Source organism: Thamnophis sirtalis, unplaced genomic scaffold (assembly GCF_051295495.1).
Source record: "Thamnophis sirtalis isolate CommonGarterSnake01/CBP01778 unplaced genomic scaffold, rThaSir2_p1.2 scaffold_2, whole genome shotgun sequence".
NCBI classification, from domain to species: domain Eukaryota; kingdom Metazoa; phylum Chordata; class Lepidosauria; order Squamata; family Natricidae; genus Thamnophis; species Thamnophis sirtalis.
In genome coordinates this window covers 143389318-143414495 of record NW_028261382.1, presented here as the reverse complement: position 1 = coordinate 143414495, position 25178 = coordinate 143389318, and the positions used below count along the sequence as shown (strand labels likewise).

General features: G+C 41.9%; 1 protein-coding gene across 4 annotated transcripts in view; it reads left to right on the top strand.

Moving 5' to 3' along the window:
• The window catches only part of MAPRE2 (microtubule associated protein RP/EB family member 2), an 81165-nt gene extending 56257 nt beyond the window's left edge, over window positions 1-24908 (top strand). For all 4 annotated transcript variants that reach the window (XM_087707093.1, XM_087707094.1, XM_087707095.1 and 1 more), the window contains 5 exons: window positions 15925-16070; window positions 16497-16710; window positions 20989-21128; window positions 21739-21897; window positions 22434-24908. In XM_087707093.1, the coding sequence (XP_087563219.1) occupies window positions 15925-16070; window positions 16497-16710; window positions 20989-21128; window positions 21739-21897; window positions 22434-22505 (731 nt within the window). In that variant the 3' untranslated portion in view covers window positions 22506-24908. The remainder of the gene's footprint in view (window positions 1-15924; window positions 16071-16496; window positions 16711-20988; window positions 21129-21738; window positions 21898-22433) is intronic.
• The last annotated feature ends 270 nt before the right edge of the window (window positions 24909-25178 follow it).

Genomic DNA, 25178 nt, shown 5'->3' with positions numbered 1-25178 from the left:
ACAAATAATGCTCAATGAATATAATTGTATTAGTTTGAGGGGAGTTGAGGATTGTGGAAGATAGAGGTGACTGTGGCTTTGAAGGGAGTATAATAATATAGGATATTGCAAGCTGACACAATTTTGTGCTTGTGAATATGCTAGCAATGTTCTTTAATGTGATTTTCCACTCTGAGGTTTGAATTTGTTGGTAGGTTGGTTGAACTTCTTAAGAGTGGACAGGAAATCAATTAGTTAAATCTCATATTTGGCATTTATCTTGATAAATGCATTGCAATTAAGAACTTTGTTAATCTACCTCTTATACCTGCGTGTTTGATTTTCAAGATAATTCTGTATATTAGAAAGTCGTAATCGTTTTAATAGATTGGCTGGAATCCTGGTAAAGTGATACATCAACTTGTTTTGTCTTGATCACAGGTGCTAATTTTACCTTTCTGATTCACTATCCATGCTTCATTGATAAGGATTTGAAAACATCCCAGAAGTGATGTAATATCATTCCAGTGTTTCTTGCAATTTTAATTGCATAGTGTTTTATACTATTGAAATTTCTCATTCATATTTGTGACACTTTTAGACATAAATTTTAAAGAAACATTCCCCTCTGTATGCCTATGTGACACTGCAAATTGATTCTGTAGTTGTGCTTTTAATATTTCTTGTTGCTCAACAGTGAGATGGGCAACATATAAATTAATGAACAGTCATTTTTAATAAGGAAACTCTTGGGAAATGATTAAGGTATATAAACTGATTTTATGTTTATACTGAATACAGAATCACCATTCCATCTGTTTACAGGCAGGAAACAAAGGACAACTTTAGAAGCTCTTATAAATCTTATAAATCTAACTATTCTTAAATGAAGCTTGATTCTTAGTAATGCATCACTAGCTTCATGCAGCTTTCATAGGAAGTGGTTTGCCACTGTCTTAATTGGTTCACATATGAGAGGAATTGGTTCTGGAATTACCCAATTATTTTAGCTATATTACACTCAGTTATTGAAGCTGTAAAAGTATTATCAGAATACTTTCCGAGATCCTGAGTAAGAAAGTATAGCAAGGTGTGGTTTTTTGGGCCTGGAAACATTATAATTATATATACACCTAAAAGGCAAATAATAATTGCCTTTTTAGAAAGTGATAACATACAATTCTTCAGTTATTCTAAGGATAAAATGTTTCTTTGAAAAAAAATAAACTTTTTAGATGGACAAGTAAACTAATAAGGGATATAAAATAAAGAGGTATAAAAATTGGAAGCTTCGTTTTATATAAAATGATGGCCATCAGTACCACCATTGCTTTCCAGTTCTTATTGAATACAACACATTGTTGACTATAAAGCTGAGACTGGGAAATTTAAGTTCTGCAGTATCTGGCAGGTTGCTCTCCCTTTCAGGTGCAGCTGTTGCACCTGCCACCTCTAATTTTTTCTTGTTTTTTCCTGCATTTTTCTACCTTTACAATATACTTTTTGAAGTTCAGTGAGAAAAAATGCAGAGTGATATCTATCTACCTCGTTTTCAGTTATTTTATTCAGTAGTTTTATTAATTGGAAAGTCAAACAGAAGAATTCATACATTATTGGTGATCAGACTATAATTTCAGTGTTTAGTGTATTCATATGGGCATTTGACTGTCCTTCCTTTGACATTTACAAAAAAAAAGAATGAAGGAAGAATAAATTAATTTGATACCAAAATAAGTTTTATAGTTCTGTTGCACTGAAGCAAATGAGAATCTTATTTTGTATGCCAATTATTCTATTGAATAATTTTGCTCTTGTTATGCTCCAGTTGTATATGGATGATTCTTTTGAAATCCATGGTTGATTTCATGTTTGCAAGAATAACAGTAGTTATTTAGCTTGTGTTTTTCTCTATTCATTTTTTGACCTTTCATGATACATGCCAATATGGCAATATTTGAGCATATGTAGAAGTATCTTCACAGCATTATATCAGGATATCATAAACTGTGATTTTGGAAGTTGAGTATCATGATTGCATACTCTTTTCTCCCCTTAGCTTCTTTTTCTTATTTGAGAAATGACTTTCTCCAACCATTCAGTGGATGGCGTGAAGTACTTCAAACATGGTAGAGATTGAGGTATGGATACTGGTCCCACATTTATCTTCCTGATGCCCATATAGTCAACTAAAAGTCTTAGTAGAAACTATATCTACATTTTTGTGAATATATACAGACATATACAGACACATACATCTTTCACTGTGCAGTCTAGTACCTCTTAAATGCATGAAGAGTTGTACTCAAATACATGAGAGAAGTACAGATTTTTTACTTAATATGTGGTGGCTGAGAGAGTAAAGAAGGGCTCTACACAAAGCTCATTCTCCAGCCATCTATAATTTTTTTTTGCGGGGGGCGGGGGGGCGGGTGGTTAGCTGAATTCTGAAGCAACTTCAAAATTTTACACTAATTTGAATAGTATGGAATTTTGATTTAATGCTAATCAGTATCTATAGTCAATGAATGAGGGAGACAGATGACCATGGCTTCATAAACCATAATTTATAGTAGAAGGACTGTTTATGCCAAATGTAAGTGTAATAGTGACAAAGTATCATATAGACAGGTAGGATTAATCAAACTATAGGCTTCAGTTAATGGTTTCCTTATGACTTAGACATATAGTTAAGCAAGTGCATTAATCAGATGGCTTGTGACAGAGATTTTGCTTCAAAATTTGCATCCTGTTTTGCAATCTCAGGAGACTATTTTAATAGTAAAGATTATCTGAACTGTATATATTGTGGCTTTCTCATTCAAGTGCATAAATTCACAGAACTAAACTATTTTTTCTAGAATCCTCACAATTCATTTCCTGTTGAAAACATGTATACAGCCAGAATTGAAACTGTTAGGCCTCTTGTCTGCATGGATGATTGCAGCTTCACAAAAATGACATTAGTAGGACTTCAGTCTAAATTTAGACACTACAGAACTGGCAACATCTGATACATTACAGCAGGCTATCAGAAAGCACAAGGGAACAAACCTGTGCTGCACTCTGATTGCTTACTAGTGAATATTAACATACACAAAAGGTTTTTTTTTAAAGTTCTCCCCCTCCCCCCCATAATTTTTTCACTCAAGCTGTGTTTAGTTATATGGCACTCTCGAGTGGTTCATTGTAAAAAAATAATAATTACATCATACTAGTTAACATTCAGCTTCTATATCCAAGAAAGAATCTTAGTTTTCTAACTTGGGAACAAAATACCAATGCAACCCCATTGCTGTTAGATAAATATGGATCATACAGTGGCTTAGAATTTTTCACTGTGAAACACATTGTTTTGGTTTTCATAAACAGCAGAAGATAGATCAGTCACAAAACAATATAGGTATAATTACATAGCAATTAATTTCTGATAATTGCTTTTTGCAGAACCATTTTGATGCCCTCCCTTCAGTTCTGCTGGTGGGAAGATTTCATGGGACTCCTTATTTACAGAGACTTTGCCCTTGAATATTCAGGGAGGTAAAAACACTTGCCCATGTCCTCATATGGTTTTTTTTTCCTTTTATGATGGTCCGATGTGCGTTGATTCCTAATCATCTCTAATTTTGAGAGTTATATTGATACTTTTACATTTATCATTTGTATGGGATGCTAACATTATATGTAAATTATGTAAATTTAAGCACCTGGTCAAATGCTTCTCACCCCTGAAATATGTGATTAATTCATGTTGTCAATATTGCAGTGATAAGATATTCAAACTGATTTTGGCCTTAGTGAAAACTGTTATTGGGAAAAAAATGATAGATATAATTTTCTCTCTCTCATTTTGTAGTTATTTGATTAGAATCAGCCATAGTTAGCCTGCCATGTCTCTTGTCTTTCAGTCTATCCATTGGTTTATCCTTTTTATGATATTATTTGTAAACTTAATAAATCAAACTATCATTTCTGTCTTTTTTGTTGTACAGTTGCGAGATCTGTATGACAGCTAGTGTATCTGCCTTCTGTTCAATTCTAAGCAAAGTACAGCATTTCTATAGTGTAATTAGAGCAAAAGAATTTTTGAAAACCATAGCCCACTTTAAAAATATAATGAATATTGACCACTGAATCAATACTCCAAAGAAAATTAAATCTTTAGTTTTAAAAAAAACATTATTTCTAGAAATAGGTAAAAGCAATGAATATTTTAATGTTGCCAATTTTATTTATGGTTCCTTGTAGGTGCAGGTTGTGCCTTTCGAAACATTTATTTTAAAGTTATCTTTCATTCTACAAGTTATGCAATATAAATATATAAAGAATATCATTAAATAGCTGCACAATTCTATGACTTTCCTGAAGGAACAAGCTTTCTCTAAATACTATGGATGGATAATGTCTTTCATATGGAAACATATAAGCCTAATATTTTGACAAATTTGAGCCAAATCACAGCTGAATTGAAATGTTTCTACAAGGAAAATGTATACCTACTCCCCAAAATAACAAACAAATATATTAATGTTTGTATTTCATTATCCTATTTCCCTGAAAATAAGGCTTCCCCAGATAATAAGCCCAATTGGGCTTTTGAGCGCTTACAGTCAAATAAGCCCTCTCTTGAAAATAAGCCCTCCCCCAAAAATGGCAATGAACACGCTTGCTGCCTCCTGCAGCTCAAAAGTAATAAGACCTCCTCAAAAATAAGGTCAAGCGCTTATTTCTGGGATCAAAAGAAAATAAGGCCGTGTCTTATTTTTGGGGAAACAGGGTACTTATTAATAGTGTGCAAATTAGCAATTATAACATCCTCTGGAAAAAAGTGTTTTTATCCCTGAAATCGAGTTACATTCTTTCAACCTCTTTGATACATACATGGATTTATATTCTGAACTACAGCCTATAGATATCCATAGCAAGCCACAATATTGTGTTATTTGTACCATGACATACATTTTCTTATCAATTTCCTTCCTCAGAAAACACCTAGGTTAGGGTCTAGTAGACTCTAGAAATAATAATCTCCATCCTGGCATCCAAAATTGATATAAAACCATGTATGCTCATTTCTGAATAATAACATTTCTACTATCATTTAAGCTGCTGCAGGTTTTTATCTGCTTTAATCAACTACATTTGTGGCTTTCAAGTATTGAAGATCTATGTTGGTTATATGTCATCAAGTGGTGTTTACTGTTAGCAATGACATAGACTTTCTCCATGACAGTCTGTCCATTACTTACGTGGTCCTTTAAAAGTTCACCCATTACACTGTAACTGACTCCATGCACTTTGCTGCTGGTCATTCTCTTTTACTTTTCCTAGCATTTGACCATTCTCCCAAAAAAACTAAATTTCCACATAATGTGCCTGAAGTAGGACACCTTAACCTTGCTTATTTTTGCATTGAATTCTTATTTGCTTTGCTTGATGATCCATTTGTTTGCTTTCTTGGCTGTCCATGATAATTTCAAGAATCTTCTCTAACATTAAAGTTCAAACCCATCAGTTCTCTTTCTAGTCTGATCTTTGTAGATATAGATATATGGCATCTTAACTACCTCTCCTGAACCTTCGTCGCTACTTTACCAAGTGCTAGGCTGCAGGCTATTTCTTAACTATTTGTTTTGCTACTTGATGGTTGATTCTAAAAAGCAGAAGTTGCCCACCATTATATCCATTATTAATTCTAAGATTGGCTATTTTCCTAAAATAAACCTCTCATCAATTCAACAATAATTCAGATTAGATTACAATGTGACAGCTCAGTCAGCATATTCTGTATTTTGGAGAGGGCAGCTTGAAATTAACTATTATTGTTCCCAGTGTTTTTTGGATCCCAAAACACTAATTTTTAATTACATTATATGTCTCATGACAACTAAATCAGTAGGATGGTTGCGCCTCAGGCAGGGCAAGTTTTCTGTTTTCCATAATGTGAGTCTGTTTATTTGTGACATCTTTTCATTTCAGTAATTTTAGTAACAGGTTCTGTTAACCTAGGAGGGTATATTGATTTTGCATTAATTCCTGCCTTTATTTTAAGTAAATTAATCACAGCTATTTTCAGGAAGAGTCCTAAATAAAAGCGTTTCTGGATTTAAATAAGGATATATATTCATTCATTCATTCATTCATTCATTCATTCATTCATTCATTCAACTTCTATAGCTACCGAACTCAACTAAGTAATTAAGTAACCCTAAGTAACTAAGTGGCTTACAATTATAAAACCAAACGCTTAAAAACATTAAAAGAACAAAAAAACGTTCACAAAATAAGGCCAAACAGCAGCCAATCAACTAATAGTAATGTCAGTAAAGGCTTCAACCTCAACACATTCTGGGATCCATGCCCATTACATCTGTTAAAGGCAGAGGCTTTAACAAAAATAAAGAGAGCCTGTCTTCCAGTTTTGACCACTCAACTCAAATTTGGTTTATGGGATGTGCAACATGGCTAAGCTGTTGGATCAAGTTGGATGGGTAGAAGTCTTGGGAAAAGATGATCCCTTGGGTAACCTGATCCCAAGTCACACAGGGTGACAACCAGCATTTTGAATTGTACCCAGAAAGACACTGCCAGCTAATGAATAATGGTATTACATGTTCTCTGAACCAGGCACCATTTATTAGACATGCAGCTGCATTTGCACCAGTTGAAGTTTCCAAATGCTCTTCCAAAGGCAGCCCCTTGTAGAGTGCATTGCAGTAATCTAAGCGGGAGATTACAAGAGCATGGTAAGCAGGGCCTCCTGTTCCAGGAATGGGCGCAACTGGTGCACTATCCCAAAGGTGTGCAAAGGCTCTCCTAGCCCAAGCTGCCACCTGCTCTTCAAACAGGAGCTTTGAGTCTAGGACAGGGGTGTCAAATTCAAGGTCAGGGGCCCTTGAAATTGATCCATGGGATGCTTAGATCTGGCCCATGGGGCCACCCTGGAAACAGTGAATGACTGGCCCACGGTACTTCTGCCAGTGAAAACCGAGCTCAGGAGGGCCGCACACAGTCTTCCCGAGCTCCTTTTTTGCTGGCAGGGGGTTTCAGGAGGCCGAAAATAGAGCTCAGAAGCCCATTTTTGCTGGCAGAGGGTTGCAGGAGGCCGTTGCAGTTGAAAACGGAACTTGGAGCCCATTTTCGCTGGCAGAGCGTTTGTGCCACTACAAGCACCTCCAACTTGAGTGACGTTGAGCTAGTCATGCCCAACTTTTGCCACCCCCCCCCCCAAGATCAAACACAACTCTGATGAGGCCCTCAAAGAAATAGAGTTTGATACCCCTGGCCTCGGAAAATCTCCAGATTGTGCACCAGGTCTGTTCCCATTCAAAACTAGAGATGAAAGAACCTTGTTTTTGGAAGGTCCATATACCCACAGCTACTCCAGTTGAGCCTGTTTCTCCCCATTCAGACCCGAACAGCCTCCAGACCTTGGGATAAGACATCCACAGAGTCACTTAAAGGGATTAGAGATACTGTGTAAAGCTGGGTATCATCTGCATATTGATGATAATCTCACCCCAAACTGATGAAGCACCTCACTGAAGAAAGAGAACTCGAGGTACTACACAAAATAGGGGGCACAATCTGACTCTCCCCATCTATCAACACCAACTGAAGCCAATCCAGAGGAAGGAGGAGAACTAGTACAACCCAGTAACACTCACTTCCAATTCCTGGAACTAGCCCAGGAGGATATCATCATTGATGGTATCAAATGCACCGAGCGGTCAAGAAGAGGCAGAATGAATACTCCACCTCTTGCCTGCTCTTTTGTAGCATTCCGGTGATCATGTGATAAAAACTCAGACACTTGGCAACTGGTTGATACTTATGACCGTTGCTGTGTCCCAGGGTCATGTGATTCCCTTTTGTGACTTTCGGACAAGCAAAGCCCATGGGAAAGCCAGATTCACTTAATAACCATGCTACTAAATTATCTACTGCTGTGATTCACTTAACATCTGTGGCAAGAAAAGTCATAAAATGGGGCATAACTCATTTAACAAATGTTGCACTTAACAACAGAAATGTTGGGCTGAATTGTGATAATAAATCAAGGACTACCTATATACTGAATTGGCAGCTGAGAGGACTTTGTTCACTTCCTCCTGTTCCACAGGCTCAAACTTCCCTGGTCACCTTGCAAGATGTCATTAAAAATCATTAAGATTAAATGCATCAACAGTTATGTATGTGGCAAAAGGGAACCAACTTGGTCTAATAGTTAAGGTGCCAGGGTAGAAAACAAGAGACCACGCTCTAGTATTTTAGATATGAAAGCTAGTTGGATGACCTTGGGCCAGTCACTCTCAGATAAACTCAGTGGGGAGAATAGGAGGAGGAAGATGTATTGGATATGTTCGCCACCTTGAGTTATTTGTAAAAATAATAAAAGCAGGATACAAATAAATAAAATAAAAAATATGACAATATGTTGTTACATACTGATAGTAGTGGAAAAATACTGATGGAGTAAACTCCATAGAATCAGCTGGAGGGGACCTTGAAGGGCTTCCAGTCTAACCTCTTGTCGAAGGTAGGAGTCCTTATACCATGCCAGAGAAATGATTATCCAATCTTTTCTTGAACACTTCCAGCAATGGAACACCAACAATTCTGGTAGGCAAACTGTTCTATTGATGTTAACAAGATGTTCCACTGATAATACCAGTTCATGTACAGTATATCTGATAATGCTTCCATTGAGATTGACAAAATATTGATCACAGAACAGTCTTCTGCTCAGTATTCTGTTGTAGACTAAGGGAGGAAAATCTAATGTTTTGGTTGCTTTTTTTCATTTCAGGACATTTAGAAGAGTTTTAGGTTAAATATTAATTCATCATCAGAAAACAAAGTGATTTATTCATAGTTTTCCTATCATATCAGATACAATGCCCCATTATATTTTAGGGTCTATTAAGGCAAATGTTGATAAATCAAATGAATCTGGCTGAAAGACAAAGCATCAATTTAGCTTTTGTAGTAAAAGACAGATGCTGTCCCTTAACAGCATGTATATTTGTGCAGGATTTCACCAATATTTACTGGATTAGAAATCTGATTCTTTGCCATCATTGAATTGAATTATAATCTTTGCTAGATTAATGTTAAGTGAGGCTGCTCTTGCCTACACCACTATTAATTGACAACATTACTGATTAATTTAACATTGTCAACTAATTAGGTAGCATAAGCTAATGTTTGTGGTACTCTTCAGGATGAACACCATATTAGATTGCCAGAATTAATTAGTCTTTCTTCCTCTTACTGAAATCTTCCTGCAACTGACAAACTTTTGCTATTTTTTTTCCACTCAGAATTCTGGCTTGTTTCTCTGAAATTGTTCTTGTGGCTTTCAGGCTATGGCAGCTTATTTTTTCTTGACTTAATGTCAGCAATTTATGAGCTATCTAAAGTTTTTACCCAGACTATAGGTACTATTCTGTGAACAAAATACAATATTGTTATAATTTTGGTGAGAAATCTAAGCATATAGAGAGCCATTTTGGTCTAGTGCAGGAGTGTCAAATTCAAGGCCCGCGGGCCAGATATGGGTGACTAGATGTGGCCCACGGGGCCGCCCTGGAAACAGTGAAGGACTGGCCCGCAGTGCCTCTGCCAGTAAAAATGGAGCTGGGGGGGGGGCACCCATTTTTGCTGCAGAGCGCTGCAGGAGGCTGTTCCAGCTGAAAATGGAGCCGGGGGGGCCCTCCCGGGACACCACAGGTGACATGAGTGACATTGAGCTGGGCATGCCCACTCTGGCCACACCCACCTGGCCACACACCCTAGGTCAAACACAACCCGGATGCGGCCCTCAATGAAATCGAGTTTGACACCCCTGGTCTAGTGGTTAAGGTACCAAGGTAGAAAGCCAGGAGACTGTGAGTTCTAGTCCCACCTTAATAAAAAAAAGTCAGCTAGGTGAGTTTGGGCTAGTCACTTTCTTGAAGCCCAACTCGCCTCATAGAGTTGTTGTGAGGAAAATAGGAGGAAGAAGGCATATTAGATATGGTCACCACTTTGAGTTGTTTATAAAAAAATAACAAAGCTGGGGTATACCAGTAGGCAAAATAATAATTAAATATTAAAAAGTAAATGCTTTGAAAATCAATGATTCTTAAAAGTCAGTTAAGCACTTTTAATTTTTAAGATAAGGCCAACATGCTAGTTTGTCTTGCGTATTCTGTAGAGACTTTTTGTACTGCATTTACTGGAATGTTTCTTGGTAATATTCTAATGATGCACATTTGTTACAATTCTAATGTTGCAGGTGCTTGGAAAAGCAGTCACATACTAAAATTAAATGTACATATTGCTTCCATCTGATATTAAGATAGAAGTTTAATATTTAATCCTATTGTTGCAAATGGAATAAGTAAGTCTTAATAAAAGAGAATATTTGTAATTGAGGATTGACATGAGGGGTCTTTAGCTTGCTTGTTCTCCTGTGCAATGCTTGGAGAGTCCAAGCAATGGTTATTTCAGTCTGCTTGCCCTGGACTAAGAAGTCTTTTCCCTGGCCACGCCTCCTTGCGTAGCTACATTCTCCAGAAAAAATTCTCAGTACAGCCCGATTGGATTGAATTCTGTGAGCTCCAGCTACTTGTTTTTTTTCCCTTTGGCTTGGACTCTCCATTCTGGTCTTTTCCCTCTTTAAATCTTTTTGCCTTTCTTCCTCTTTCTTCCTCGTCCCCGAGCAGCCTGGATTGCTGCATTTGAGCCTCTCGGAGGCTGGGAGGCAGACGGGTGAGTGGGGGAGGGCTCTCCAGGCCGCCTTTTTGCAGCCGGCTTCGGAGGCCTGCCGCTTGCCTTGTAAGGGTGCGGCGATCGGCGGTGAGGCTTCTAGGACACCAGCGAGGCTGCGCTTGCCATTCTTTGTTGTTTTATCGCAGTTTCTTCATTTCTGGCCCCAGCGAAGGTTCAGCCTGCCATGGAGGCGAGCGAGACTGGCGGTTTTAGCCACATTCGTCCCACGCTTGTCCTCCCCTCCTACCACGCTGTTGCGGCGGCTATTTTGGGCGAAGAGGTTTCGCGCCCTTTTAGGCCCAGGCCTACCGCTTCAGCCCCATCTCATCGGGCAGCCGCTGGGTGAACAGGGTACAGCGGGGGCCCACAACTATCCCTCAACTGTCCCTCTGCCATCCTCATCAATCGCCATGCGGCGCTAGCGCCAGTGCCGTCTGTGGCCTGCACTCTGGCACAGAGAGGCCCCGGGGCCTGCATGATTGGCAATTTAAATTTCCCCCTCTTTTTCTTGTTCCTGGGTATCCCTCTGGTTCCCCGATTGATGTTGCTTTTATACCGCAGATTCCTTGGTCTCTACCCTCTCTGCTCTATCTCTGGCACTCTCTCTCTGTCCCATGTATTCACGTTTATTGTGGTTTTGGATCATTTGTGTGCTTCAACTTATGTTTCCTCTTTGTTCCTTTGTTGCAGAGTAGCCAGTCAGAGCTTCCTATTCTCCTGTCACCTCCCTGCACTTGCCTGATCTGCCTGTGTGATCATTCACCATGGATCCCTCTACTTCAGGTTCCTTCGCTGGTAGACAGGGTCCCCCGCAGGTTCCAAGCGAGACTTCCCCCCTGCTATGGAGGAAGGTTCAGGCAGGGTTAGGGTGGTCAGCCAGGGTAAACACCCCAAGACCCCCTCTGTGGCCGAGGCTAGGGATGCCGAAAGGCACCAGAGGGCCCTTGACAAGCAGTTTGAGAGGGCCAGGCGCCTGGCGGAGAAGGATATTCCTCCATCTTCTACTCCTGGGGGATCCTCAGCCCTGCCCCCTTCCAGGGAGCGCCCGCAGTCTTGTTGGCCGAGGAGGTTGGGTCGCAGGAGTTATCTCCTGGCAGATCCTTGGCTTCTTCTTCCCCAACTCCTTCCTGGTCCTATGACCAGGGGCAAGCCCCTGTGGAGCCTTCCAGATCTATCCCTCCTGCAGGTTCTTTTCCTCTTCAAGGGGAGCCTGCTGATCTGGATATGGATTCGGATTCGGAGTTATCCCCTCGCATGCAGGGGTGGTGGCCCGGGCCATTGCAAAGGGCATCGAGGCTGCCATGCGGAAGCGCGAACTTCTGTCCTCAGGCCCTCCTCAGCCCGCTCAGACTGGCCCTCCCCCGCCAAAGCATGTGCACCACCCCTCTCTTGAGTGTTCCGTGGTCAGTGAGGCCTCTGCCCTTGAGGACCCTGGCCAGGATCTCCTTCAGATGTCTGATGATGAGGACCTCCCTTCCGACGCCCCAGCCTTTTCGGGCCTTTTCAAGCCCAGCCTATTCAAATCAATCCTACAAAAGGTGAAGGTGGCTACCGGAGAAGAGGTTAAACCCACGCCAGCTCCAGCCCCTCCAGGGGCTGCTCTGGTGAATCCCAATGCAGCCATGTTTAAGATTCCTCCTTCCCACCAGCAGTTGGTGCCAATTCCCGAACTTTTCCTTGACCTTATACAACGTCAATGGAGTCAACCAGCCACTTCATCCTCCCCCAGTGGGGTGGATAAACAGCTGTATACAATGGAGCCCACCCTGGAGGACCTCTTGGTCCTGCCAGAAGTGGACCCTCCTATCACGGCTCTCACCTCTAACACGCCCCTCCCCGCGGACCTTTTAGAAGGGCTCAAAGTGGAGGACAAAAAGGCGAAGAAGGCCTGCCACAAGACCCATCTTGCGGCGGCCTGGGCCATTAGAGCGGCCTCCTCCGACTCATTCTTTAATAGAGCTGTTGTGATCTGGCTGCAGGAACTCCAATGCAAACTCCCGGTTGATGATGCTCGTCTTCACCAGGACGTGGCTAAGACGGTTGCAGTGGCCCAGTATGCCGCCTCGCTTAATGCCACCAAATTTGCGTCCAGGGCCCTAGCGTCGAATGTCACCTCCTGACACCTCATTTGGCTCCGCCACTGGCAGGCAGACCAAAAACACAAATGGAAGCTGGCCACAGTGCCCTTCAAGGGTGCCAAGCTGTTCGGGGAGGTGTTGGACCCCTTCCCCATAGAGTCCAAGGACAAGAGGAAGGTCTTGCCCTCTACTTCCAAAAAGCAGGACCGAAAATCCTCCCACTACCGTAGAAGGCAGTCCTTTCGTGCCTCCGAGCCCTCCACATCTGCTGCCTTTAATCCTTCCAACAGCACTGGAGGTTCCTACGCTTCTTCTATGCTGGCCGACACTTTCAATATGGGGCCCTTCCATTCGGCCTGTCGTCGGCTCCCAGGACCTTCACAAAGGTCCTGGTGGTAGTGGCTGCCTGCCTCCGGCGCAGGCCCATATGGCTCCAGTGGTAGCTGGACGACATCATCATTCAGTCGTCCAGGCCACAGGCCATGCGGGACCTACGCATCACCATGAGGACCCTCAGAAACCACTGCTTCTCTCTCAATTTGGAGAAAAGCCACCTTACTCTTTCCACCAGAATCAACCACCTGGGGGCGGTGATAGATTCCTCTTCATGCAGGGTGTTCCTATCCCAAGACAGGGTAGAGGCTCTAAGGTCCTTGACACACAAGGTGATCCGTGCAAGGCAGGCTCAGGTGGTTCTCTTGTTGCAGTTGCTGGGGAAGATGATTTCGTGCCTATTGATTGTCCCCTAGGCCCGGCTCCACTCAAGGGCTCTACTTCTGCCCCACCAGAGGGCCAACAGGAGCAACTCGAGCATGCTGATTCCCGTTCCTCCGACCGTGAAGAGGTCCCTCCGATGGTGGACATCGCCTGCGATCCTCAAGGACACCTCTTCAGGGAGCCCGACAGGGTGGTCGTCACCACTGATTCCAGTCTCTCCAGCTGGGGAGCGCATCTGGGCCAACTCGTGGTCCAAGGCAAATGGTCCGAGTCGGAATCCTGCTGCAGCATCAATCTTCTAGAGCTGAGGGCGGTGAGGTTGGCCCTTCGTCATTTCCATCTGTCAGTTCATTGACGTCACGTCCTCCTGATGACGGACAATGTGGCCACCAAGGTGTGGTCCCGGGGTCTGCTCTACGCTTTCCCTCCGCTTCTTCTCCTGCCACAAGTCCTATCCAAGATCATTGCGGAGGAGGCGGAGGTGATTCTCGTGGCTCCCCATTGGCCCCGGAGATCGTGGTTCGCCGACCTGGTCAGCCTGTCGGTGTTCCCTCCGTGGCGGATCCCTGCGAGTCAGGTCTCCCTCTGCCAGGGGGTCCATCCGGATCCCCAGTGGCTGTAGTTGGCCATCTGGCACTTGAGGGGGACCTGCTGAGGAACAAAGGTCTCTCGGAGGAGGTGGTACGCACCATACAAGCTGCTCGGCATCCCTCCACGATGAGAATTTACGATGCCATGTGGGCCTCCTTCGCCAGATGGTGTGAGGACTGTTTCATGGATCCAGTTACTGTGCCTATGTGCCGCATTTTGGACTTCTTGCAAGGGGGCCTTGAGAAGGGGTTGTCCAATACGCTGTGACGCCAGGTGGCGGCCTTGTCTACTGTCTGGGCCGAGGATCCTTCCTTGTCTCTCAGCAAGGTCCCCAGGGTACGTTGTTTCCTGAAGGGCTCCTTGAACCTACGTTATCCACCATCCATCGATACCCCACCTGGCAGCTGTCCGTGGTGCTCCAGGCGCTCACTGCTCCACCTTTCAAGCCTCTGCATTCCGTTTCTCTTCGTCACATCACGCTGAAGACGGCCTTCCTGATAGCCATCACCTCTGCCTGCCGCATCTCCGAGTTGGCGGCCTTGTCGGTTCGTCAGGACCTTTGCATTGTTCATCCCGACAGGGTGGTCTTGCGACTTGATCCGTCCTTCATTCCGAAGGTTAACACCCACTTTCATAGGGCGCAAGAAGTCATCTTGCCGAGTTTCTGCCTGCGCCCTTCCCACGCACGCAAGCGCTCTTGGCACACACTAGATGTTCGGCGAGCCCTGAAGGTCTACCTCCACCGGACCTCGGACTTCCGGCAGTGTGAGGCCTTGTTCATATCTTTCCAGCCTGGTTCTCTGGGCAAGAAGGTCACCTCCACCACCGTGGGAAGATGGTTGAGGGCATGCATCGCCTCCGCCTACGAAGGCCAGGCTCGGGTGGTTCCATGTAACATCACTGGCCACTCTACGAGGAGCGCCACCACCTCGGCAGCCTGGACCACCCAGGCTTCGATCGAGGAGATCTGTTGAGCGGCCACGTGGTCTTCACCTTCTCCTTTTGTCAGACATTACAAGCTTGATGTATTTGCCTCGGCTGAGGCGGCCTTCGGCAGGAGAGTACTCCAGGCGGTTGTTCATGTGAATGAGCCCTGGGATCTTCTCTCTGCCCGCCCCGATGGACAGTAACTTGGGTATGTCCCATTGCTTGGATTCTCCAAGCGGTGCACAGGAGAAAGACCATTGGCTTACCTGAAGGGTCCTTTTCTGTGCACCACGGGAGAGTCCAACCCGCCCAGTTGTCCCGGGATATGTGGTGACATTGTCTACTGACTTGAACTTGATCTCCTTAATGACATCCTCACGGTCTAGACTATTCTATTTTTTCTGGAGAACGTCACCACGCAAGGAGGCGTGGTCAGGGAAAAGACTTCTCAGTCCTGGGCAAGCAGACTGAAATAACTATTGCTTGGACTCTCCCGTGGTGCAGAGAGAAGGACCCTTCAGGTAAGCCAATGGTCTTTTTCTTGCAAATGATTCATTACCCAAACTAGATAACATCATCAGTGCAGTTTGCTGTCAGTTTATATTTTAGCTGCTTGCTTGTTACTGTTGGTGGGGGTGATCTTAGAGATTTTTGATTGGGCTGTTTGCTTCTTTAGCAGTTTCTTGATTGGGGTGTTGTTTACTTGATTGTTGGTCTGATGTTAACCTTGGAGTTAATCTATGCTGATCTGGGTGCTGATAAATGGTGGAGGTGTGCTTGGGCTGGGGAATAAGTAAGTCTATTTACTTTCTTTCTTGTGACCCTTGGCTAGCTTATTTGTTTGCACTGCAACTAATATGCCTCTGTTCTCTTGTTCTAGGAGCAGCTTACTGCCAGTTCATGGATATGTTGTTTCCAGGGTGTATTAGTTTGAAGAAAGTAAAATTTCAAGCAAAGCTTGAACATGAGTATATTCATAACTTCAAACTTCTGCAAGCATCATTTAAAAGAATGAATGTGGATAAGGTAAAGATTCCAGTTTATGCAGAGCTGTCTATACTACTATTCAATTATCTATTTAATAGAAAAAGGATGTTTTGAAATTGATGAATGATATAAGTGATGGCTCCTTTTATAATAGCTAAAATAAATGTGATATTTTATTGGCTAGGTAGTCTTATAAATAGATATGCTCAAAAGGGAATTTGTTCTCTAATGTTTTAAAAAGCATTGAGAACATGCAATATATTACATTTCTTATAGAAATTATGTAGATGATATCAACAAGGACTACAATTTTGGGAGGAGGAGCACAAAATTTTGTATTGTAATTTTTGTTATTACATATACTATTTGGTATTACACTGTTGTTATTAGTATTTGGAAACATTTTTTATTGAAATTCTTCTGCTGGCATTTTAAATCACTGATCTGCCTTGTTTTGTCATATAGGTCATTCCAGTGGAGAAATTAGTAAAGGGACGCTTCCAAGATAACCTTGATTTCATACAGTGGTTTAAGAAATTTTTTGATGCTAACTATGATGGGAAAGAATATGATCCAGTAGAGGCTCGGCAAGGACAAGATGCAATTCCACCACCTGATCCTGGGGAACAGATTTTTAATCTGCCAAAAAAGTCTCATCATGCAAACTCTCCTACAGCAGGTATTTATCCACGATTGTGAACTATTGCTATTTACAGTTGTAATTTTTGAATAATATGTTAAAAATACAACTTTGTTACTAACTTTAAAAGACAATGGCTTTTTTCCTCACACCACATCCTACAACATACTGTGATTTATGGGGGGTATGATGTCCTCTAGAAATATATAAAATGTGATAGTGCAGTTCCCAAAAAGAGTTTATATACAACTGTCTCTTTGGCCAGAAGAGTAAATTTATCCCAATAATGTTCTCTTTTAGGATGAGTCGTGTTAGGTTTTCCTCTTGCCAAAACTTGATTTCCATCTTCCTTCAGTGTTGTGGCTCAGCAGTTCTGCTGAGAGTTTTTTCGGGATACAAAATTCAGTATGCATCTGGGGCTTGTGGGAGGAAGTTTGGAGATAAAAGGAGGGATGCTGCCATGCCCCAGTCGCTGGAGTCAACGTTCCTTCGTATGTTCCGTGTTTGGTAAAACATTGTTTGATTACTAATCATGATTTATGTCTGTTACACTTGGATAAGTGCTTCGGTGTTTCATGTAAACCTGATCCATGGAGACGGTGGAAGAACTGCAGCATTTGTAAGAGCTTTTGTTTTGAATTCTTGTCGGAGATTTGTGTTTACGTTATTTTTTGGGCTCGAAGCCAGTTTGAACTGTGAACTGATAAAGAAAAGTCCTTTTAAGTTTGCCTGCCTGTGTTTGTTAACGAGCCGGGAAGAGGGGGACAGAACAGATTGACTCCAGCCCAAACAAGTCTTAATCTCAATAATTATGGAGCAGCTCATGGCGGAAAGTAGATTAATGGCGCAGCAGATATCAATGTTGTCAGACCAAATTCAGCAGTTGCAGACAGCTGCAACCTCCCACCCCCAGCCAAGGAGGAAGTGCCCAGTTGCCATGCCAGATAAATATGATGGAAGTTTGGCTATGTTTACCGTGTTTCTGGGACAATGCCAGCTGTTCCTGAGCCTGAGAGCGGAGGACTTTCCCACTGACCGAACAAAGGTGGGATTCATTATCAGCTTGCTCTCAGGCACAGCTGCCCGCTGGGCCACGCCCTTGTTAGTGCAACAGAGCCCTCTGTTGGATGACTTTCAGGGCTTCTGCCAGCATTTCAAATGGATGTTTGAAGATCCGATCAAAGGGGAAACAGCTGCCAGAAGTTTGAAATCCTTGCAGCAGGGTACTGGGTCCTTGCAAGAATATGTGTCTGAATTCAGGCTACGTAGCCAAGATTCCACATGGAATGAACCAGCTTTAATGGACACATTCCAAGATGGATTGTCTGAGGCCTTGCAGGATGAACTGGCGAGGGTGGACAGGTCACCGATGTTGGACGCGTTGGTCCACCTGTGCCTCCGGATAGACGCCCGGCTGCAGAGGCGAAGGCCTCGCCGGGTATTCCAGGAAACCACCAGCATGCCAGTTCAGCAAGAGACTGCAGTGGACTGGGAGGAGCCCATGGAGTTGGGTGCTGTCCGACCTCGGGTGTCACGGACAGAGATGGACAGAAGACGTGCAGAGAGATTGTGTTTTTACTGTGGGGATCTTGGACACTTGGCAGGGAGCTGCCCCAAGAAGAACAGGATTAGGATTTAGGATTTTACTTTATTTGTATGCCGCCCTTTTCCTATGTGCTGCTTGGAAAGTCCAAGCATGGGTTATCCTCTGTCTATTTGGTCAGAGACTGAGGAGTTAAAAGCTTTGGCCATGCCACTTCCTTTTGATGATTCTTCAGTTTTTTTCCTCAGTCTGGCTAGCGAGACTAGTTTATTTCTTCTCCGTGTTTGGATTCTTCAAATTAGAAAAGCAAAATAATAGAGCCAGTTGAAAACAGTACAGTTCTGTGAGTTGAAGCATTTTTCAGCAGATATATTGGTTTTCTCAGTGTGAAGGTTCATTCTCCGAGCTTGTGGGTTGGTTGCCGAGTGTTTTGTTACCAGGCTAGGTAACGTCTTCAGTGGAGTTTAGTGGATGTCAGTGTCAGTGTTCTTCTGTTTGTAGGGGCTTCAGGTGGGGGGGGTGTCAAGTGAGGGTCTTGACATTTGATAATATTTTTTAACAGAATGTATTTATATATAATGCATTCTTAGATGGCTTCTGTAACATTTAATTGTTATCCACATCGCTTTATTATCAGCTGAGGATTGAAAGTTATTGCATTTCAAAGGCACAATGAGGAGAAAGGCCATTCTAATTAATGTTGAATCAGATAATATGGAAGCCCCTAGGTCCGTGATGGCGAACCTATGGCACGCGTGCCACAGGTGGCAAGCAGAGACATTTGTCAGGGCATGCAAGGCTTGCCCTGTCAGCTGGCCAGTGCGCATGCATGTGCTGGTCAGCTGACCTCGGCCTTCTTTCACCCTCTGGAGGCTTCAGGTGCTTCCCTGAAGCCTCTGGAGCGCGAAAAACTGCCCCTACAAGTAAGCCGGAATTTTGGGAACGGACTTCTGGTTTTCTCGTAGGGCTGGTTTTAGCCCTTCGGAGCATTCAGGAGCCCTCAGGAGGCTTCTCTGAAGGCTCCGGAGGGCAAAAAATGACACTATGAGTGATTTCTGAGTTGCTCGTAGGGCCCATTTTAGCTCTCCGGAGCCTCAGGGAAGCCTCTTGAGGGCTCCTGAATGCTCCAGAGGGCGAAAATCGGTCCTACGAGCAACCCGAAAATCACTTCCGGATTCCTCGTAGTATCTTTTTTTGCCCTATGGAGCCTTCAGGGAAACTCCCTGAGGGCTCCTGAATGCTCCGGAGGACTAAAACCGGCCCTATGAGCAAACAAGAAGTCCGCTCCTGAATTTCAAGTTTGCCCGCAGGGCCGGTTTTTTGCGCTCCAGCGGCTTCAGGGAAGCTCCTGAAGCCTCCGGAGGGCCTCTGGAGGGCGGCGGGGGGCTGTTTTCGCCCTCCCCAGACTCCTATAAAGCATCTAGAGGCTGGGGAGGGCAGAAAAACACGCCAAAATTGGGGGGAGCTCTGGTCGTGCGTGCATGTGCACTGGGGTCATGAACAAAGCATTATGGGTGTGGCACGCCCGCACATGACCCCCTGCACTCCCCTCACTTTTGGCATGCGAGCCAAAAAAGATTCGCCATCACTGCCCTAGGCATATGGAACACATTTCTAATTTGAGCTGTTTCAAATTCGAAATGCCTTGTTTTGAGTTTGAATTGCCTGTTTTGAGCAAAACATGGACTGTTTCAATCAAACTTGAATAGAACATTTTGCAATGGAAGCATTTCCAATTTGAGTACTCTTCCACACATCCTTAGAAGTTTGCCAATAGTATAGCATTGATAACTGTCCTGAATCTACTGTAAGTAGACAATTACTGAGGTCTCTACTAGATTCCATTTTTTTTCTGAACAACTTTTTAAAAATTATCTGAACAAATGATACACACATTTCAGCTACTTCAATAAGAACAAAAGGGATTCTTCTAGTTCTGTGGGAGAAGAGATAAGCAAAAGTTATATAAGGGAAAATAATACCAAACAATCTGAAGGACCCTAATTGGGTCTGGAATTTCCATTTCTAAGCGAAGTGGATATTAAGTAAACTGCACCCCTTGGCAACAGCGTTTCATTTCAGTAATCCCAGTGATTGTTATGCCAAGATCATACCATTGTTAGGTGAGGATCTCAGACTTTTCCTGTCCTGCTGAGCTTGCCTCCACTTCAAGCCTCCCCAGTTGCCTATCTTCACCTCATCTCTGCACTTTAGGCAGTCTGCATTCTGCTGGGCTCTCTGCCCCTGTGCGTCCTGGCTTCAGCAGTCTCAGCTCATAATAACACATTTCCATGTGTATTCCCAATCTGCCTACCAGGATTCTGTGCACCAAATGCAGCTTGCTCTTTTCTTACAGCTGCCAGCTAAGATCTTGCAAAACAGCTGCTTGTGCTGGTGCCTCCTGGGAAGCAAGCAAAAGCAAAGTAGGTGCAGGCTGGGGATTTTGACCTGGAGTAACCTGGGCCGGCTGGCAGCTCCTTATTTAGCACAACCTTGGCATGAGTCTCTGGACCAAGTCCTTACCATATGCTTTGCCAACTTTTCAGCTGTTACATATCACATTCTTTTAAATTATAATTTAATGTGAATATTAGACCTTTTGTCCACATACTCTCCCATTGTTCAAGCATTACTGTATATCTAAAGTTCATTGCCCAGTAAATCATACAATGCTTTACATACTCATTCTCCAAATTCATCACAGTTGGTTTCTTAAATGACAGGAGTCTTGGTTCTAACTAATATTTTAAAAACTATTTTAATTTTTTTTTCAGGTGCTGCCAAATCCAGTCCTGCATCAAAACCTGGCTCCACATCATCTCGTCCATCATCAGCAAAAAAAACACCGCCAAGCAGTTCAGTGTTAAAATCTGATAAAGATTTGGAGACACAAGTCATACAGCTCAGTGAACAGGTAATATGCTTAGGTCACCAAAACGGGAAATACCCCTGCATTTGAGCAAGGCAGTAAAATGTAGTATGATTCTAAGCAGATAACCATAGCAGTTTTCAACAATTAAACACTGGTTATTGCTGACCTACTTGGAAGATCATTACATCTTCAACCAATTACCTTAGTTATTTTTATGCCAGCGGAGGAACCTGGGATGATAACATGCTTTGTAAACATTTAGTCAAGTGATATCTCATTATATCATTATAGTAATTGTATAACATAAATCAATGTCCTCTAGGAGTCTACATATTTGGGTGGCCTTGTTGAACAACCCAAAATATAGTCATTTGACCCTCTTTCCCCAAGAAAACCATATACTACTGGTTTTATGAACAGAAGGTCTATGGCAGGGATGTCAAACTCAATTTCATTGAGGGTTTTGTTTGACCTCAGGGGTGTGTGGCCAGGAGGTGTGGCCAGCTCATCATTCGTGTCAGGGGTACCTGTGGTGGCCTGAGCGCTCTGCCAACATATTGAATGCATGTGAACATTGTTTCCCTAGCAATTATGCAGTTTTGTATGTTTTGCTATATAAATACACAGTTACCTAAATGTTTTATTTTCACAGGTACATTCATTAAAACTTGCACTTGAAGGTGTGGAAAAGGAGAGAGATTTCTATTTTGGGAAATTAAGGGAGATTGAGCTTCTATGTCAAGAACACGGAGAAGAAAACAATGATCTTGTTCAACGGTTAATGGAAGTTCTGTATGCTTCAGAAGAACATGTAAGTCTTCATTGTCTATTTTTTCCTCTACGCAATAGCATAAATAATGTAGTTTTAATGGAATTGGGTAACATTCATATTCAAGGTCTTCCAATATTGTCTCTCTATGGTAGTTATTCCACAAAGTGGTTTTAGTTAAGGCATAGAATTTCTTTGCAGAAATTAGTCCATAAAAGAATTATGAATATTCTGGAGGAGTTGATATTGATTAGATCCTAAATTCAGATAGAGAAAAATGTCAGCTTACCATTCCGTGATTCCCAGTGAATCATGTTCACATTTGAAACTCAATTTCCCTATATACAGGTTTCAAGCTCTCTTCTTCACACATAATCCTAGCTTTAAATAAAAATAAAAATGTGAGTAATTAGGAAATGTTTATAAGACTCCTAATGATTTTAACTATCTATGTGGTAAAGATTAATAAATGTTGAACTCATTAATATTTTGTTTTAGAAAGATAAGCAGACAGAATTTTGCTTTTAGTGTTTGATCAAGTTTGTTTATTTGTTTTTCTCGTTTTCCACCTTGTATAGGAGAGCCACACAGAAGAACATGATGGTGAAGAACAGGTTCATGAACAGCCCCAGCAGCAGGAAGAATACTGACCATCTGGCACATTGGCTGTTTCTGATTTTCTGTGGGAACTTTCTTTGGAAGAATGGAATGTATGTGGCCTCAGACTTGAAACCAATCACTCTCTGTCTGCCATTAACATAAATGTACCATAGTGAGTGTCAGCCAACTTGCCAAGATGTGTTTTGCAGAAGTCTTCTATCAGCATTTGTACCTAAGGAGGTCTGCAAGCTTTGTTCCCAGTTTCTACCACTGCAACGTCACTATCTGGCTGCTTAAAATTTGTTCAACTTTTAAAAATATATATATAAATATAATATATATATATATATATATATTTATTTTTCCTTCTGTCTTAAGTATGAATAACATTTGTAATTTGTTCAAAACTATTTATATGGGCATCCCTTAAAACAAAAAGTACTATTCAGTTAGGTTTCACACATTTCATGATAATTCGGTGCATATGGACATTACTTTGGACAAAAGGCAAAAGTGGAAAATAATTGAAATAGATAAATTCAAGTAATTTCAAATAATTTTCCCTAATTAGAACAAAAGCACACATGCTAGAGCTGTAATGTTTCTGATGTCATAATCCAAAGCATGCTAGAAAGCTATACAGTGTATCTTATAATATTGGAAGATGCATACATGCCTGCCTAATCTTTCTTTGGATACTTCCTTCTTCTAAAAAGGTTATTCCTGTTTCAATTCTATATTCAATGTTTGTCAATTTAAGCATTTATACAGATCTTTACAGTATATATGTCTGAAGATGTCACCTATATTCTAATTCCCACTGCTGGCTACACTGATTATGAAAAAAAAACTTTTACTTTTTCTTCTGTGCAAGAGGAGAAACTAGTGGTTGGGCATGTCAGAATATTTACTAGCACAGTTGCACAGTTAATCCTCTAAAGATCTTCATACAACTTTTTGGAATCCAAAAGTCGGTGAGTAACTCAAGTACACACAGATGCAATGCTAGCTTCCAGGTTGTATTAGTGGGGATATTTTATCCAGAAAGAAAAGCTAATCGTTATTTTAGTCCGGATGAATGGATTTGGTAGCATGGAAAAACAAATTGCTGGATTACAGAAATAATCATTGCCATGCGTTCTATTAACTTCTAGTTAAATTTGCACTTAGATTGTGACATTTTTATAATAGAAATAAATCATATTAAACATTCCTTATTTAAATTGCATATTTTTACAGTCTAATTATAGTATTTTTCCATTGTATTCACTGTTTTATGTTTGCTCGGTTTTAAATTGGATTGGTTATAAGTATTCTAGCAAAAAACAAATAGAATTCATTGTACCGGTTATCATCACTGAAGGTCTCAGTCTACTCTAGCGTGATCCAACAAAAGCACGCACGACAAAAGCGCACCGACAAAACCGCATCGCTAAAACTGCAACGTCAACAACAGTGCGCCAACAACAGCACGGTGACAGAAGGGCGCTTTACAACAGTGCGTCGACAGAAAGCCGATTTAAGTTAAGGTAAGGGTTAGGTTTAGGGTTAGGGTTAGCATTACGTTTAGGGTTAGGGTTAGCGTTATGTTTAGGGTTAGGTTTAGTTTTATAGCGCGCTTCTGTCGCTGCGCTGTTGTCGGCGCGATTCAGTGCTCATTCGTCGGAGCGCTTTAGAACACGCGGTTTTGTCACCGCGGTTTAGTCGGGTGCGGATTTGTCATTTGCCCTTTTGTCGGTGAACCCTATTCTACATCTGGTCATAAATGCTAGTTCTATTATTACTGTAAGTGATGTGTTGCATATTTCAAAGTTTCTTTTTCTCTGAAATTTCTTGCTTCAGAATGATAGTTACAGCTCAGGCAGCATGTATTGCAATCTCTCTTTAACCCTGTAGCTCAACTGAAGTTTAATTCCATCTCTTCAGTTTAGAAGAATTTACAAAGCTATACTATGCCAACTCATCACAAATAAAGTAACACTTTCACCTTTCCTAAAAAAAAATATTTTAATGCTTTTAAGGAAATGGATTTGATTTCTCTTGGCAGGCATAATCAAACTCATAAATAGCATTATTTTTCAAAAGCTGTATGCTGTCATAATCCAACACAAAAAAAATCCATAATATTTATTATCGTTATGCCACCTCCAAAATGTTTCTTGTGCTAAAACAAACAAACAAACCAGAGGAAGTCATTTTTAACACTCCTATCTCCATCAATGCAGTCATGTCTCTGTTTCTTTTTCCTTCTATGAAAACTTTTAAAATACTTCCTTTTGAAGCGCTTTTGGGGCTTTTTGAGGTTTGTTTCTAAACTGCTCTCATCTAAAGCCTCTCTGCTCACCATCCTGTCACATAGGAATATTTTGTGTCCATGGGAGGAGAGTAATGTATCTGGTTTTCTACGGCCCCCTTTGTATGACTAGTCTATCGAACATTCCCCCCCCCCCAAATTTGGAGATGGGAAGTGGCTGGCTTAGGAGGCAGCAGGGTAATAGTTTAATATAAAGCCTGATCTGCTCAGTTGTGCTGAGGCGAGAGAGAGATTCTTGGAAGGAAAGAGGACCCCCCCTCCCCTGTGGTGAGTAATCCTGTTATTCCGTTACAGTTTTAATATGCATTTGCAATTACTTTTACTGAATAACACACCATAAAGCTTTGGTTATATATTAAATGTAAACTGAAAGGAATGTAAACATGTATTGTTAATAATAAATAGATAA